This window comes from Cololabis saira, chromosome 20 (assembly GCF_033807715.1).
Source record: "Cololabis saira isolate AMF1-May2022 chromosome 20, fColSai1.1, whole genome shotgun sequence".
Lineage (NCBI taxonomy): Eukaryota > Metazoa > Chordata > Actinopteri > Beloniformes > Belonidae > Cololabis > Cololabis saira.
In genome coordinates this window covers 11926979-11941999 of record NC_084606.1, presented here as the reverse complement: position 1 = coordinate 11941999, position 15021 = coordinate 11926979, and the positions used below count along the sequence as shown (strand labels likewise).

At 42.4% G+C, this 15021-nt stretch overlaps 1 protein-coding gene across 1 annotated transcript; it reads right to left on the bottom strand.

Moving 5' to 3' along the window:
• Positions 1-2456: 2456 nt before the first annotated feature.
• On the bottom strand, positions 2457-13796 carry LOC133420435 (uncharacterized). Its single transcript, XM_061710129.1, has 7 exons — positions 13678-13796; positions 8886-9227; positions 8653-8763; positions 6619-6942; positions 5309-5641; positions 2949-3278; positions 2457-2857 (listed from the first exon to the last, which is right to left on the bottom strand). Exons 1-7 carry the CDS (start codon positions 13712-13714, stop codon positions 2457-2459), a joined length of 1878 nt encoding a protein of 625 aa, XP_061566113.1. The 5' UTR covers positions 13715-13796.
• Between the last annotated feature and the right edge of the window lie 1225 nt (positions 13797-15021).

Sequence of the window (15021 nt, the reverse complement as noted above, 5' to 3'; positions counted from 1 at the left end):
ATAGGATATTTGAGTTTTCTTAAGCTGTAAACCATCTATCCATCTATCTATAGCATCCCAAAATTCACAAGCCCCTTTTAAAGTATCCCTGTTGTAGTGATCCAAGCCTGGTTTACGACACCTCAACTCACAGACACATTCTTCCCAAATCCAGGGAGAGTGAGACTCACATGACCTTTTTTCAATAGGTCACACTTGGGGAGGAACGCCCCATAAAGGTACACAACTTATCCATGAACAAACCAAAGAAGAATTTGGGAGAGTCCTTAAAAGCAGGATGAGTAGAATCCACATCAATCGGCGGGGCGGCCCAACATCTCCCCCTAGCAGCGCTAACCAGTAACTACAACAACAATTAAGTATTGGTGCGTGGTATCGGAGAATTTTTGCGAGTACATGAGAGTATATGAGGGCAGTATCGCCCCGATACCGATACCAGTATACCGATACACCGATATATATATATATATATATATATATATATATATATATATATATATATATATATATATATATATATATATATATATATATATTTATATATATATATATATATATATATATATATATATATATATATATATATATATATATATATATATATATATATATTGGAAAGAGTAGAATGGAAGAGAATAAAATGTGGTGAGAGAATCCTCCTTTATTTTTGTAATAATTAATTTTTTATTAACTTTTGTATCATTAAGAAAACTGAGTAATATTCTCCACAGGGAGTCTTTGGTTTTCTTATACTTTTAAGACAAGTCCGATTTTTTCCATTTTTGGCCTTCCTTTTGGTCCGTGCTGTGGTCAAACTGCAAAAACAACAATTCTGGATCTACTCTCGTCTGGCCGAGGAGAATCTCCCAGCCCCGTCGCCCTTCAACCACGCCAGGCTAGACAATAGCCAAACCAGCCGAGATGAACCAGAGCTCAGTCGACCTGCTGGCAACGTGCCCCGGATCATCCCACCGAGGCCGGCTGTTCGTCTACTTGGCAGAATTCCGCTTCGGCTCAACCAGTCTACGGCTCGGTAAGGCAGCTCATCTGGCGTGCTGTGGTGTCTTTTACAACCGAACCAAGGAAGTTAACTAATTTTTAAAGTTAAATATCACATTTGAAAGTTCTTTAGTTAATAATTTTATATATTTATTCTTGATTAGATTTTTGGTCAGGAAAACATCTCCTTGTCTCCTCTCATTTCCTATCCTTTCATCTCTGGTGTTAACCAGATTAGTCTAATGGTCTTAAGTCATTTTCTATTTTCCTTAATGTTCTCCTCCACTCCCACCTATATATAAAACCACATTTATCTGACTATTTGTCTGTTTATTTGAATGTGTAATAAATTTCCCTTGAATTGATCCATTGTTCTTTTATTCGATGTATTCAGACCAATCTAGATTAGAACCTACTTTTAGATGAGAGATTGATAAATACAATGTATACAATTTTTCCTTTGTAACCAAAGGTGGTGCCCCACAACAAGTTTATGAAATTAAGTAGGAACACTACACTGTGTAAATGCCAAAGTCTTTTTTCAATTAGTTGGATGATATTTTTCATCACTCCTCTAGATTTAAACCTGTCAGATCAAGGAAAGACTAGAAGACTAGAAACAATAGAACTGACAGAGTTTCTGGGACTAAAAACAATGACCTCTGATATTTTGTCACAGAACTTCAGAAGTTTTTGGGCCACCCAGAATTTAATGAAATAGGGACAGAAAGACAAGTGGTAAGATTTTCAAGGCTGCTGGGATGTACAGTTGAGTGTCATCAGCATAATAATTGTGATTTACATGATGGTCCTCAATCAGCTGGTCCAGAGGTGGCATGTCTATAGAGAACAGGAGCGGAACAAGTATTGAGCCCTGTGGTACACCACAACTCTGAACTAAGCAACCCAGGAGGTAAAAGTAGAGTGATTGAAAAAGTTCTGCTAAGACGATGTCAACAGTATCAAAGGTGACACCAACGTACAGCATTCATCTATCTGCACCTAGCAGTAGGTCATTGTTGTCCTTATCGAGGGTCGCCTCTGTGAGGTGGAGAGCTCCAGAACCAGACTAAGAGCTGCTGGAGACATGAACGGCATCAGCTGCACAGAGATCACCTTCTCCAAGTAGAAATCAGAGTTTAGATAATGGTCTAGAGTTCATTACAGACGTGGTCTCCAAACTGGGTTTCTTTAGTGTGGGTCCATAACTGCAAGATTAAAGGGGTCTGGACAAGATCCAGAAGCCAGAGATGAATTAAAACTCATTAAAGAATTCTTCTTTAAGCAGACGAGTGGAAACAACATCCAGAAGGCAGGAAGAGGATGTCAAACGGGATACTGTACGCTCTTATTCTGAAAGAGAGAGTTGTTAAAACTATATAGACACATGTATATACAGTACATCTCTGTGACAGACCAGACCTAAACAAATCACCATCTGGGTCCTAACCGAACCATCATCTGAATTGGATCAGGGGAAGTCCTTCCATTCCCACATCATTTGGACTCTCAGCTTCATACTGACGTCTGACTCTGACGACCACTGTCGTCTCTCTGCGGCACTTTTCCTCTCGGCTGCAAACTTCACATCTGTATGTCCCTGAGTCTCCGACTGTGGGCTGTTTCAGAGTCAGAGTCAGGTCCCCAGATTCCAGCGGGTCTTCATTCATCTCTGTTCGGTCTTTGTAAATCGAGTTCTGGTCTTCGGGATGCTCAGAGCCGTTCTGGTACACGTGGACCTTCATGTGTTGAGGTTCATAGCGGATCCACTCCACTCTGGTGTCTTTAGGGAGGCCGGCTGTTGTTATGAAGGGCAGCTGGACAGACTCCGCCCCCTCCTCCACCTCCATCTGTCGGTCTGAGAGGACAACAAAGTACAACATCAGCTGCAGTTGAAGACGTTGTGATATTTGCTGCTTCAGAGTCTCACACATGTCCTCGTAACTTACTGACGACTTGAAGCAGCACCGTCTTCTTTCTGGAAACAGTCGTGCTGGTGACGCTGCAGATGTATCTGCCCGTGTCTCTGTCTGTGGGGTATTTCAGCTTCAGACTGACGTCTCCAGTCTTCAGGTGGTCTTCGGGAATCTCTGTCCGGCCTCTGTAAAACTGGTCCTGCTGGTCCCGCTGCTCACAACTGTTCTGGTATTTCAGAACCGTCATCGGGGGTTCAGGATCGTATCTCCACCACTTAACTTGAGCATCTTCAGGCAGGTCAGGTGTTGTTCTGAAGGGCAGCAGGACAAACCTCTCCCCCTCCTCCGCCTCCAACTGACGGACTGAGAGAACAACAAAGAAGAACATGAGATGGAGAGAAGTGAAGCAGAAACTTGTGTGATTGTTTCTAACGTTACTCAGAGGACTTCAGGCAGAAGGAAGGGACAGCAGGAAAATGTCTCTTTTAAGTCGTTAACCTGGGCCGTCCAACTGGCTTTAGTGAACAACTACAGTACTATTATTAGTACTGTCCAGTAGTACCAGACAGAAGCATGTCAGCAGCTTAAACTGCCAAAACCAGGCTCAACAAGTTCAGGAACAATGCCAAACTGTCCTCCAGTTATTGGACTGGGACATGGCGTTGGCATAGCAACAGGCAGCAGCTGCTGTGTAGCTTGTGGCTGTGTGGCTTGTCTTCGTCTCCATCACAACAAAGCATGCCCTCTTTCCTGCTTTGACTCCTGATCCTCCACCTCCTTCAAGTCTGGAGATATCGATTTGTTTCTTTTATGGACATACAATCGCTCTATAAAGAAGGCATAAACTGGAGGTTACATGACACAGGGAGCAGAGCTCCAGATTTCCAAGATCTTTTGGATTTCATCTTGATTTACTCCCTCTATTATTACACTAGAGCTTCAGCTTTAGGTATGAAACATAGGCAAGGCAAGGCAAGGCAACGCAAGGCAAGGCAAGGCAAGGCACGTTTATTAGTATAGTAAAATTCCACAACAAGGTGATTCAAGTGTTTCACAGAGACATTAATACATCACGTAGTGGGAAAAAAAGCATGTTTTAAAATGTAAACAGAACAATAGATAGATAAGTAATTAAAATATTATCCAATTTTGAAACTCAAGATTAAAAGTACCAGTGCAGATTTGGAGCTTTATTCGGATGCAGCTGAGAACAGGTGAGATTTAAATAGCTGTTAAATAGCTGTTGCAGCTGATCTGAGGCTTTCTGGGAGTTAGTTCCAGACATGTGGAACATAGAAGCTGAACAGAGCTTCTCCACGTCTGACTCTGGAAACTGCTAAAAAAAAACAGATCTCGATAACCTGAGGGGTCTGGAAGATTCATATTGGGTCAGGAGGTCCCTGATGTATTCTAGTCCTGGAACATTCAGATCTTTATAGACCAGCATCAGAACTATAAGGTCTGTCAGCTGACAGAAAAACAATCTACCAATCCTATGCCTCTCAAGTAAAATATCTCAGTCAAAGAAAGAAATGCTCCATGTTTTTAGATCGTGCTCTGAACTTTGACATCTGAAAAATAAAGATGTCATCCCTGCATTACTCTGTCCATGGTGACACTGATGGTGTCACAATTATGATGGCAGGAGGAACTGTTCTAACTCAGCATTAAAAAGCTTCAGGCAAGGTGTCGTTCATGTCTCGGCCTTTTCTCACACACACGAACAAGCCCCTGCTGTCAGGTTACCATGGAGACTAATGAGACGGACAGATTCATCAAATCCGGATACTTTTTAACATATTTCACACATTTCCCAAACGTTGAACTTTTATTGGAAAATTGAAAGGCACTGATGAGTCTTTGACGATGAGTTGGAGCTCTTAAACCAGACCTGGGGCAGCGGGTGGTTCTTCATGTGCATCATGAGGACAGTGTAAATATAACCATACATTTGTTTGTTTGATATTGTCATAAAACTCTGTTATGTGACGTCACAGGCGAATGCTAATGTGCTAAAGTAACTAGCTTATTGTTAATAATACTCACATGACTAATAATAATAATGTGTTAGCATGTTTGCATACTGCTAACGTTTCTGCTAGTATACCTTATAGTTAACACATAAGCATGCTAACTTGTTAGCATAATTCTAGCAGAAACAGGAAGTTTGAATGTCAAAGTAAAACTGCCGTTGAGACTTCTAGTTTTTCATCAAACATTCTGCTGAGTTTGGAAGGAAACGCTGTTGCTGCCTGTTCAGCCTGGTTGTTCAGCCTGGTTTTTCAATCTGGTTTACCTGTTCAGCCTGGATTACTTGTTACTTGATATTCTGTATACTGGAGGCCGTGAATTGTAGGAATTCATGTTAACTCATCAGTATCTATAGTACTGACCTTTGACCCGGATCTTCACCTGCTTCTGCATCAGGATGTTCCCCTCCCCACTGCAGACGGTGCAGGTGTAGCAGTAGTTGTCTCTGTCTGTCGGACGTTTCAGGGTCAGACTGAGGTCTCCAGTTTCCAGCAGGCCTTTCTTCATCTCTGTTCTGCCTCTGTAGCTTTTGTGCTGTTCCTCCAGGTGGTCAGAACCGTTCTGAAACACGTGGACCTTCGTGATCCAGATGTCAACACAGGTCCACTCAACTGACACATCTTCAGACAGGCGACCTGTGGCTCTGCAGGGGAGGTGAACAGACTCTGCCCCCTCCTCCTCATCCACCTGGGGAACTGAGAGACATTAACCACAAGGTCAGTGGGACAGAACCACAGCACTAACACCGAGCATGTTTGAACGTGAAAACATGCTCATCAGAATATTTAGTCCATGTGAAGTTGTCTGAGCAGCAAGTTCCGAGAAGTTCAGATTGTGTTTATTTTAAAAGAAGTGAAGATGAACATTTCAATAGGCAGTGTTACTACAGAGTTACTGTAGTGTAGTAACTCTGTAACTCCAGAGATGGAAACGTGAGTACACATCCAAAAACCCAAGGCTTGACGCATGGGTTGAGATTTATGAGCGATTTTCATTTCACAACAACCTCCATCACCTGACCTACAAAACAAACACAACAACCTCCATCACTTGACCTAAAAAAACCAACACAACAACTTCCATCACTTGACCTACAAAACCTTTGCAACAACTTCCGTCACCTGACCTACTAAACCAACACAACAACCTCAATCACCTTACCTACAAAATCACCACAACCTCCATCATCTGACCTACAAAACATCTACAACAAACCTCCATCACCCCACCTACAAAACCCCCACAACAATGTCCATCACCTGCCCTACAAAATCAACACGACCTCTATCACGTGACTTACAAAACAGCCATGTGACGGGGTTTGTGTTGGGTAATAAAAATGATGGCAAGCTGATTTGGTGTTAGTGGTGGTTTTATTGTTTCCTTACTGACACCCTCGTGCTCAGCAGTGCAAACAACAACACAAACCCAATTCAGCTAGGATGAACTCAGTAAGGCTTTTTAAGCCAATTTCGCTCAGATATTCTGGACTTCTTCCTTCTTCATTTTACTTTGGTGCAACAGTCCTCTGCTGACCGCACAACCCAGTATGTACCTCCCTCTCGCTGATATAACATGACTAACATGTTGTTCCTTTCTAAGTTAGAAACAAACTTGATTTCAAAAAACTTGAAAGATATCACATATAAGCTTTTTTCCCTTGAGAACTGACCTTTGACTGTGAGTTCCACTTGTTTCTCCATCAGTGAGTCTCCCTCCTTGCTGTACACGATGCATGTGTAGGTGCAGCTATCTCTGTCCGTGGGGTATTTCAGGGTCAGACTGAGGTCTCCAGTCTCCAGGTTTTTCTTCATCTCCGTCCGACCTCTGTACCACCAGTGTTGTTCTTCTTCCTGGTCAGAGCTGTTCGGATACACATGGACTTTCCTGCCGGTACCATCCCTCCACTCCACTTTGGCATGTTCTGACAGATCATTTGTCGTTTTGCAGGGCAGTTGGACAGACTCCACCCCCGACTCCACCTCCACCTGAGAGTCTGAGAGGAAAAAAAAACCACATCGGTTTTGAAGTTTTTTACTCTACTGACTGCTAAGATCTGACATGAATCAGATTAACCTGTCAGATATTTTTGACACAATAATCCCCATGTCCTACTGTCTGTTCCCTCTGAGATCAGCATCTTGGGTGAAGCACAGCATTGATAAAAATATTTCCCCACAACTGTTCCCACTTTCTCACATTACTTTTTAAATCATTCAGTATGCAGATGATACCGTCCTGTATATGTTCTTCTCACCAGATCGACCTACAGTCTCAGCATCGAACTCAGACAGTTTCTCATAGAAATCCAGATGGATGAAAGTATGCCATCTTCAACCAAACATAACCCTTTACAACATCAGAAAATCTGGTCACACTTCATACAGTTTGCCACCAAATCCTGATAAAAACCAGGGTTATCTGTCACCTCAACCACAGCAATAGTGTTCCAGTGGGTCTCCCAGCATGCATGGCGACACCTCTAATGATGATGAAAAGCATGATGGAATATTTGATGTTCCATCAGGTAATAAGGTCACATGATCCCCATATAGCGTCACTGTCAACCCAGTTACTTGACTGAAATTCAAGTCACTAATGCAAGCCACTTATATTATTATTGTGTGTGTGTGTGTGTGTGTGTGTGTGTGTGTGTGTGTGTGTGTGTGTGTGTGTGTGTGTGTGTGTGTGTGTGTGTGTGTGTGTGTGTGTGTGTGTGTGTGTGTGTGTGTGTGTGTGTGTGTGAGAACGGGGAGGAGTGGAAGAGGAACAGTTTAGCAGGACTGTAGGATACAAGCGCGGACTCGTTCTTAACAGTTTTCACTTGCGCTCTCGGCGTTTGCACTTTCCCTTGCCCAGAGAGAGATACAATGCGATAGAAAGAGAAACTGCGCACAGAGAGAGAAAAAAACAGTGGCGAGGCGAAGCTCTCACACCCTGACATTCCTATTTCCCAAAGCCTGTGATCTCCTGTATCAGTTCTGCATATTTCTATGTATTTCTATGTACGTCATGCTAATTCTAGGGGTTCTGGGTGTATTGAAGCTTCGATGATGATCCAAAGTTGGGTTTCATCTTGGACAGGCATCCTGGTAGACAACTAAGTTAAATAAATTAATACATGTCTCGTGAAGCACTGAGCTCTGAAGTTCAGAACCACATCTTTCTTTATCAGCATGTTTCCATTCATGGTGTGAATAGTGTAGGTGAGGTGCTCTGCTTCTGTGGGCCATGATAATGTTTTCAGCAGGCCTTTGTTAGTCTTTGCTCTGTTTCTGTAAACCTGGTTCTGTTCTTTAGGTTGATCATTGCCATTACAACACTCATGGACCTTCCTCTTTTCTGCATCCTCCATTCAACCTTTGCTTCCTCAGGTAGATGAACCTCAGCTTTGTAGAGTAACAGGACAAACGCTGTCCTTATTACTGCTGAGTCTTCAGTGTTTATTTTGCCATCAAATTGTTCTTTTAAGCCATCTCACAGGTAATTGAATGCTAGCCTGCCAACTCTAGACCAAGCAACACTAAACCTCGGGGAGTGCCTGTTGGCCGGGTCCATGATGACCAGCAGGGTTTAGGACGGTTCACCTCATTCTGTTTGTATTTACATTTTACGCAGCATCCCAACTTGCTTTGGAATTGGGGTTGTAGAATCAGAAAAAATGAAAAGAAATGAGTTATCAAAGATCTCTGTCACATGGACTCACCTGGATTGTGTTTCATTCTTTTGTATCGTAGATAAAAGAACAAACCAGAGACAGAGGCCAGGAGAACCAGGGAAACCAGGACAACTGGCAGGAGGATTGGAGGAAAGCGCTCTGCAACACAAACACAAGTCAGAGCTGAAGATCATCCACTCCGGTCTGGACTCCTCCAGTGATCAGATGTGGAGGTAAAGTTCTGTTCTGTTCTACAGAAGTGACCGACATCCACCACTGACCCTTCACTTCCAGCAGCACGTCGATTCGACTAAGCTCTTCTCCAAACCTGCGGACGGTGCAGGTGTAGGTTTCACTGTCAGAGATGGTAGGATTCTTCAGAGTCAGGCTCAGGTCTCCGGTCTGGAGGGCGTCCATCTTCATCGAAGTCCGATTCCTGTAACGTTTGTTTTGGTCCATAAGGTCATCACGAGTCTGCTGACGGATGTGTACGATGGAGTACTTGAGGTCCTCGCGGCTCCAGTGCACTGTGGAGTCCTTGGAAACAGAGATGTTGACTTGACAGGGCAACTGGACCGACTCCTCACCATCAAACACTTCTACACCAGAGGCATGCTGGGAAACTGAGAGAAAAAGACACATAAATTATCAATGAGCTGACACCTCAGACAACTCAGCGGTGGTTGATAGTCAAAATTAAGATTTAGGAGGAGCAAACTGGTTTTTGTGCTGGCTCAAAAGTACTGGGTCAGCTCTATATAATCACCTGAGTCCTTATTGAGAAGGAGCAGGGACGTTTGTCGAGCAGGTCCATATTTGTATCTTGGACGTGCCTTGTGCTATTATGCAGGAGGTTCTCCTCATTGTTACCATCAAGTCCCAATGCGAACAGCGCAAGAGTTTGGTCTGCTTCCCTGGTAGTAGGTCAGATTTGAACTTGGTCAGCCCTTTGTTAATGATTCTCTCTATCATGTTTATGGACAGCACTAATTCAAGCCATAAATCTAAGGGTGGCGTCATGATGTTCTGCAGACGAGTTAAAGTACCTGGACAATTGATCATGGATGAGGGAAGAATGGAGCAGCCAGATCTGATCACTGACAGACCTGATTTCTTCCGACTCATGCACCACTCATGCATCATTCACCTGATGACTCTCAGACCTGTTCATGGATGCATCCATCCATCCATCCATCCATCCATCCATCCATCCATCCATCCATCCATCCATCCATCCATCCATCCATCCATCCATCCATCCATCCATCCATCCATCCATCCATCCATCCATCCATCCATCCATCCATCCATCCATCCATCCAATTATATATCCATCCATCCATTCATCATCCATTCATCCATTCATCATCCATGCATCCATCCAAGTATCCATCCATCCATCGGTCATAGCATTCCCCCATTCATTAACCCATCCATTCATCATTCATCCATCCATTCCATCATCCATGCATCCATCCAAGTATCCATCCATCCATCCATACAAGTGTCCATCCATCCATCCATGCATCCAACAATCTATCCACCCTCCACCCTCCATCCAATTATATTTCCATCCATCCATCCATCCATACAATTATCCATCCATCCATCCATCCATCCAAGCATGCATCCATTTATCCATCCATCCATCAGTCATAGCATTCACCCATTCATTCACCCATCCATTCACCCATCCATCCATGCATCCAAGCATCCATCAATCAATCATAGCATCCATCCATCTATCCATCCGTGCATCCATCCATCCATTCACTGTGTCCACTTAATCCTATACATGGTTGCTGTTGACGACATGATTTTATTTTTTCTTCTGTTTTCTCTCCTCTCATCAGGACTATTGCTAAATTCTTCTTTGAAAGGGCGTTTCATTGAACAGATGTTTTGTCCATCCCCTCTCATTTGGGTTGTTCTATAATTCCATCATTGCATCCACAGGTATTTCATTACATGAAGCAGAAATTGGAAAATTCACTAATTGGATTAACTAAAGTGTATACTATGTGGCGATCAATCCTAGTTGTTGAGGAGATTGTGGACACGAGGTTTTAGATTTTTAGATTTATTTAATTTGTCCCGTAGGGAGATTTGTCTTCACCAAAAGTACATTTCATCAACAACAATAAATAAATTACATACATAGCAACAAAGACAACTTAAATGACAAGAATTCTGTACCTGCGCCCTGAGGGTAGTGGGGTGATATGTTGGTTCAGTGTGTGAGTGATGTCTTGTACTATGGTGTTGATTAGGCATGAAATGGATTTGTTATTTAGTTCTGTAAGGTTGGGTGTGGAGAGACCCACACCCAATGTGATTCGTATTGAAGAAACATTCCGACCACTACAGATGGATGGGTAGAATGATGCTTTGGTCGAGTAGTAACAGGAGATGGGGTGCAACGTATAGTCCTTTAAGTTTGGGGATAGCTGACCGTCTTTGTTGGCTTCTTTTCTGAATGTGCGGGGTATGTTAATCAAAGGTGACTTTATTGTCTAGAGTTATTCCCAGATATATGAAAGGTTCCACCGTCTCAACTGTTTGGGTGTTTATGATGGTGAGGTTCTGGGGCAAGGGAGGGCTGAACAGTAATTATTTTGTTTTATTGGCATTGATTTGGAGATGATTGTCTGAGCATATTGTGATAGTCCAGAGTGGATTTGTTCTCTGAGAGAAGAGCCAGAACGGCTTAGCTCCGCAATATTTGCCAGACCTAATAGTGTCTTATGTTCCTAACAGAGTTCTCTGTTCTCAGAGTGCAGGTTTACTCGTAGTTCCTAGAGTATCCAAATGTAGATTTGGAGGGCGGGCCTCTGCTATCAGGAACCATTACTATGGAAACAACTTCCAATCTGGGTTAAGGAGTCTGACACCACCTCCACCTTTAAAACCAACCTGAAAACCTTTCTGTGTAGTAAAGCCTATTAGTGTTTAGTAAACCTCTAGTTAGTGTTAGGAAACCTCTAGTTAGTGTTTAGTAAACCTCTAGTTAGTGTTAGGAAACCTCTAGTTAGTGTTTAGTAAACCTCTAGTTACTGTTAGTAAACCTCTAGTTAGTGTTAGTAAACCTCTAGTTAGTGTTTAGTAAACCTCTAGTTAGTGTTAGTAAACCTCTAGTTACTGTTTAGTAAACCTCTAGTTACTGTTAGTAAACCTCTAGTTAGTGCAAACTCTAGTGTGTTAGAGTCAGTAGTCATAGTTGCAGGTATAGAACAAGACTATAATAGTTAGTCTCAAACAGCTTCGTGGTAGATACAGGACTGTCTCAGAAAATTAGAATATTGTGATTTTCTGTAATGCAATTACAACAACAAAAAATGTCATACATTCTGTATTCATTACAAATCAACTGAAATATTGCAAGCATTTTATTATTTTAATATTGCTGATCATGGCTGATCAGCTTAAGAAAACTCAAATATCCTATCTCAAAAAATTAGAATATTCTGGGAATCTTAATCTTAAAGGTATTGTGACATCATTTTTAACATGCTTTTAACACTATTAAAAGTCTTGGCCAACATCCCTCAAATGTGTCTAAAAGAGTGTAACAAGAAAAACTTCACTCTTAGTACTCTTTTCCTGGCTTTTTATTACAGTGTTTTTTTGCGCCGTGAAAAATGCTTCCTTTCCCCCCTTTCCTGTCAATCATTGCTCCGCTCCTCCTCCAAACCTCCTCCAGCCCAACCATACGCTCACAGCGGCGTCGGAGCGACAGGCGAAGCATGCACGGAAGAGCAGCAGGGAGAACCACAGCAAACAATCATAAAAATAAAGGCATGCAAGCAGCACTGTCCCCTTATCTTAAGTCCAGTCAGTGGCCGCGGGTCTTCTTAGCAGTTTTCCTCCGGTGATTAGAACAAAAGACGCTCTAAACAGCTCCGTGTTAAGCCTCATTTATGGTTCCGCGTTAAATCGACGCAGAGCCTACGCCGTAGGGTTCAGCGTATGGTGCGCGTCGCAGCGTAACCCTACGCCGTAGGTTCTGCGTCGGTGTAACGCGGAACCATAAATCAGCCTTTATGGTGCGCTGGAGAGGAGGCAGGGAGCTGGGTGGAGGGGGCGGTGATTTAGCGGGCCGTTACGTAACGGCCCGCCACCAAACCACATGCGCCGTTTTTGCACAGTTATGCGGAAAATCCCAGAAAGCACACAATACACTGAATGTTAAAAGTTCGTTGTTTTTTGGGTGTAATTGATGTCAAGACACCCAACAAAACACAAAAAATCAAGAAAAATTTGTTTTTCATGTCACAATCCCTTTAAACTGTAAGCCATAAGCAGCAATATTAAAATAATAAAAGGCTTGCAATATTTCAGTTGATTTGTAATGAATCCAGAATGTATGACATTTTTGTTTTTTTAATTGCATTACAGAAAATAAAGAAATTTATCACAATATTCTAATTTTCTGAGACAGTCCTGTATGCTGCTATAGGCCTACGCTGCAGGGGGGCACCGACATGATCCACGGGGCGGTGCCCCTCACCCTTCTTCTCCTCTCTTCCATTTTTCATTTATCATAAGTATCTCATAGCCATCATTTTTGTCCATCGTTCTTGTAGTTTGTTGTGGTTTTGTCATCTAAATATTTGAGATAAGATGTGGTGGGAGAGATGCTAAGGCAGTCATTGGTGTAAAAGTGCAAACATTTACTGTAATCCAAAAAGCTGCATGTTGTTGTTCACCATAGGCATAGTTTTTCAGTTATTTTATCTCAGCAATGCAGCAACCAGACCGGTCTGACAGAGAGCACACTTGTACTGGGGCTGTGTGTGTGTGTGTGTGTGTGTGTGTGTGTGTGGGAGGGTTTATGTGTGGGAGGGTTTATGTGTTTGTGCATGTGCGCGTGGGTGGGTCGGTGGCGGGTGTATGTGTGTGTATGTGTGTGTGCGTGCGTGCGTGTGTGTGTGTGTGTGTGTGTGTGTGTGTGTGTGTGTGTGTGTGTGTGTGTGTGTGTGTGTGTGTGTGTGTGTGTGTGTGTGTGTGTGTGTGTGTGTGTGTGTGTCTGTGTGTGTGTGTGTGTGTGTGTGTGCAGAAGCAGCTCTTTCTCACCGTGCAGCAGGACCACCAGCAGCTCAATCCTCTTCATCTCTCCTTCAGTCTGAACCAACTCAGAAGAAGAATTTCTCCTCAGACGACATCGACCGTCCGTCCTCCACCTTCCACCTCCACATAACGACTGACTGGAAATTCCTCCGATTCCACAAGAAGAAACAAACTACACTGTGGGAGGAGTTTCTGGATAATTAAAGAAGAGAAACACCAAGAACAAAAGTGAAGTTGTTATTTCACAGATTCACAGGAAGACTCCACATTTCATCCTGAAAACAGTTGACCTTGATAGTTTTATGGGCGTGTGTGTGGTGGTGTGTGTCTCTATGGTCCCATGATGGACTCCTGACCCATCCAGGTGTACCTCACCTTTACCTGACTTGTTCTTTTTCTAATGATGCGTCCTCTTAGCTTTACCTGTTTCCCAGAGACCTGACTGAGCTATTTCTGCTGAATCATTTATTTCAAGGAAGGATGCCCAGTTGTCTCAATATAATGGTCAAAGTCGGGATCCTCGAGTAGCGAGGTGTTAAATCCCAACCCGTTGCTGATTTTGTACAGATTTTCTTTTATTTAAGGGCAGAGTGACCGGTGTGATCACTAATAATGATGGAATGTATTACAGTGTCATTCACATTGGAGATAATGGAGTTACTAATAACCTAATAAGTAATACCAAAAAACCAGTACCTGGCTGTGATTAGAGTTCAGTTATGACGCTTGCAAATACGAGCTTTTTCAAAAGTTCCAATGTTTCCAATGTATTTTTATTCCTTAAAGTGTTAATGCAGGTATTGCCACTTTGTCACTTGTAACATAAAATAAACAAATATAAATATCCAGCTGCTATTTCTTACTTCCTCTGTACATGCCCGTACGCACGGTCAAAAAACTTTTGCCTCCACACAGCCCCCTGTGTGTGATTACACCCTGATTAAATAGACCGTGCCCAATTGATTGTATACTCCCCCTAGTGGGCAGATAGGCTAAAAACACAAGATAAACACGTTAACGTAACTCTTTTTGGAGGGTTCGGTACCTTAACTCTAATTAAGTGTCAAATACTAAATCTGTCTCTGAAGTTAATAATTTAACACTTCATAACACTAATTCAGTGTTTGAGTCTAAATATTAACTTTCCAGGAGTTGTTTTTTAACTACATAAGAGTTATTTGTAAATACAATTAAGAAAAGGTATACCTTTTTATTGTTTTGAACTTTTAGAAATTCCTTGAGAAATAAACATTTAGGAGGCAATGACTTTCTGAAATGCATTTATTTCAAAACATGCACCACAATGAGAAAACGATTTCTAAAATATGTAACAATGTGGAACCATGCACA

Coding starts and splice junctions, on each gene's coding strand:
- LOC133420435 (XM_061710129.1), bottom strand. CDS start 13,714: ATGAAGAGGATTGAGCTGCTGGTGGTCCTGCTGCACG. Junction 9,228..13,677: donor GCTGGTGGTCCTGCTGCACG/GTGAGAAAGAGC, acceptor TTTTTCTCTCAG/TTTCCCAGCATGCCTCTGGT. Junction 6,943..8,652: donor AAGAATGAAACACAATCCAG/GTGAGTCCATGT, acceptor TTTTCCTCTCAG/ACTCTCAGGTGGAGGTGGAG.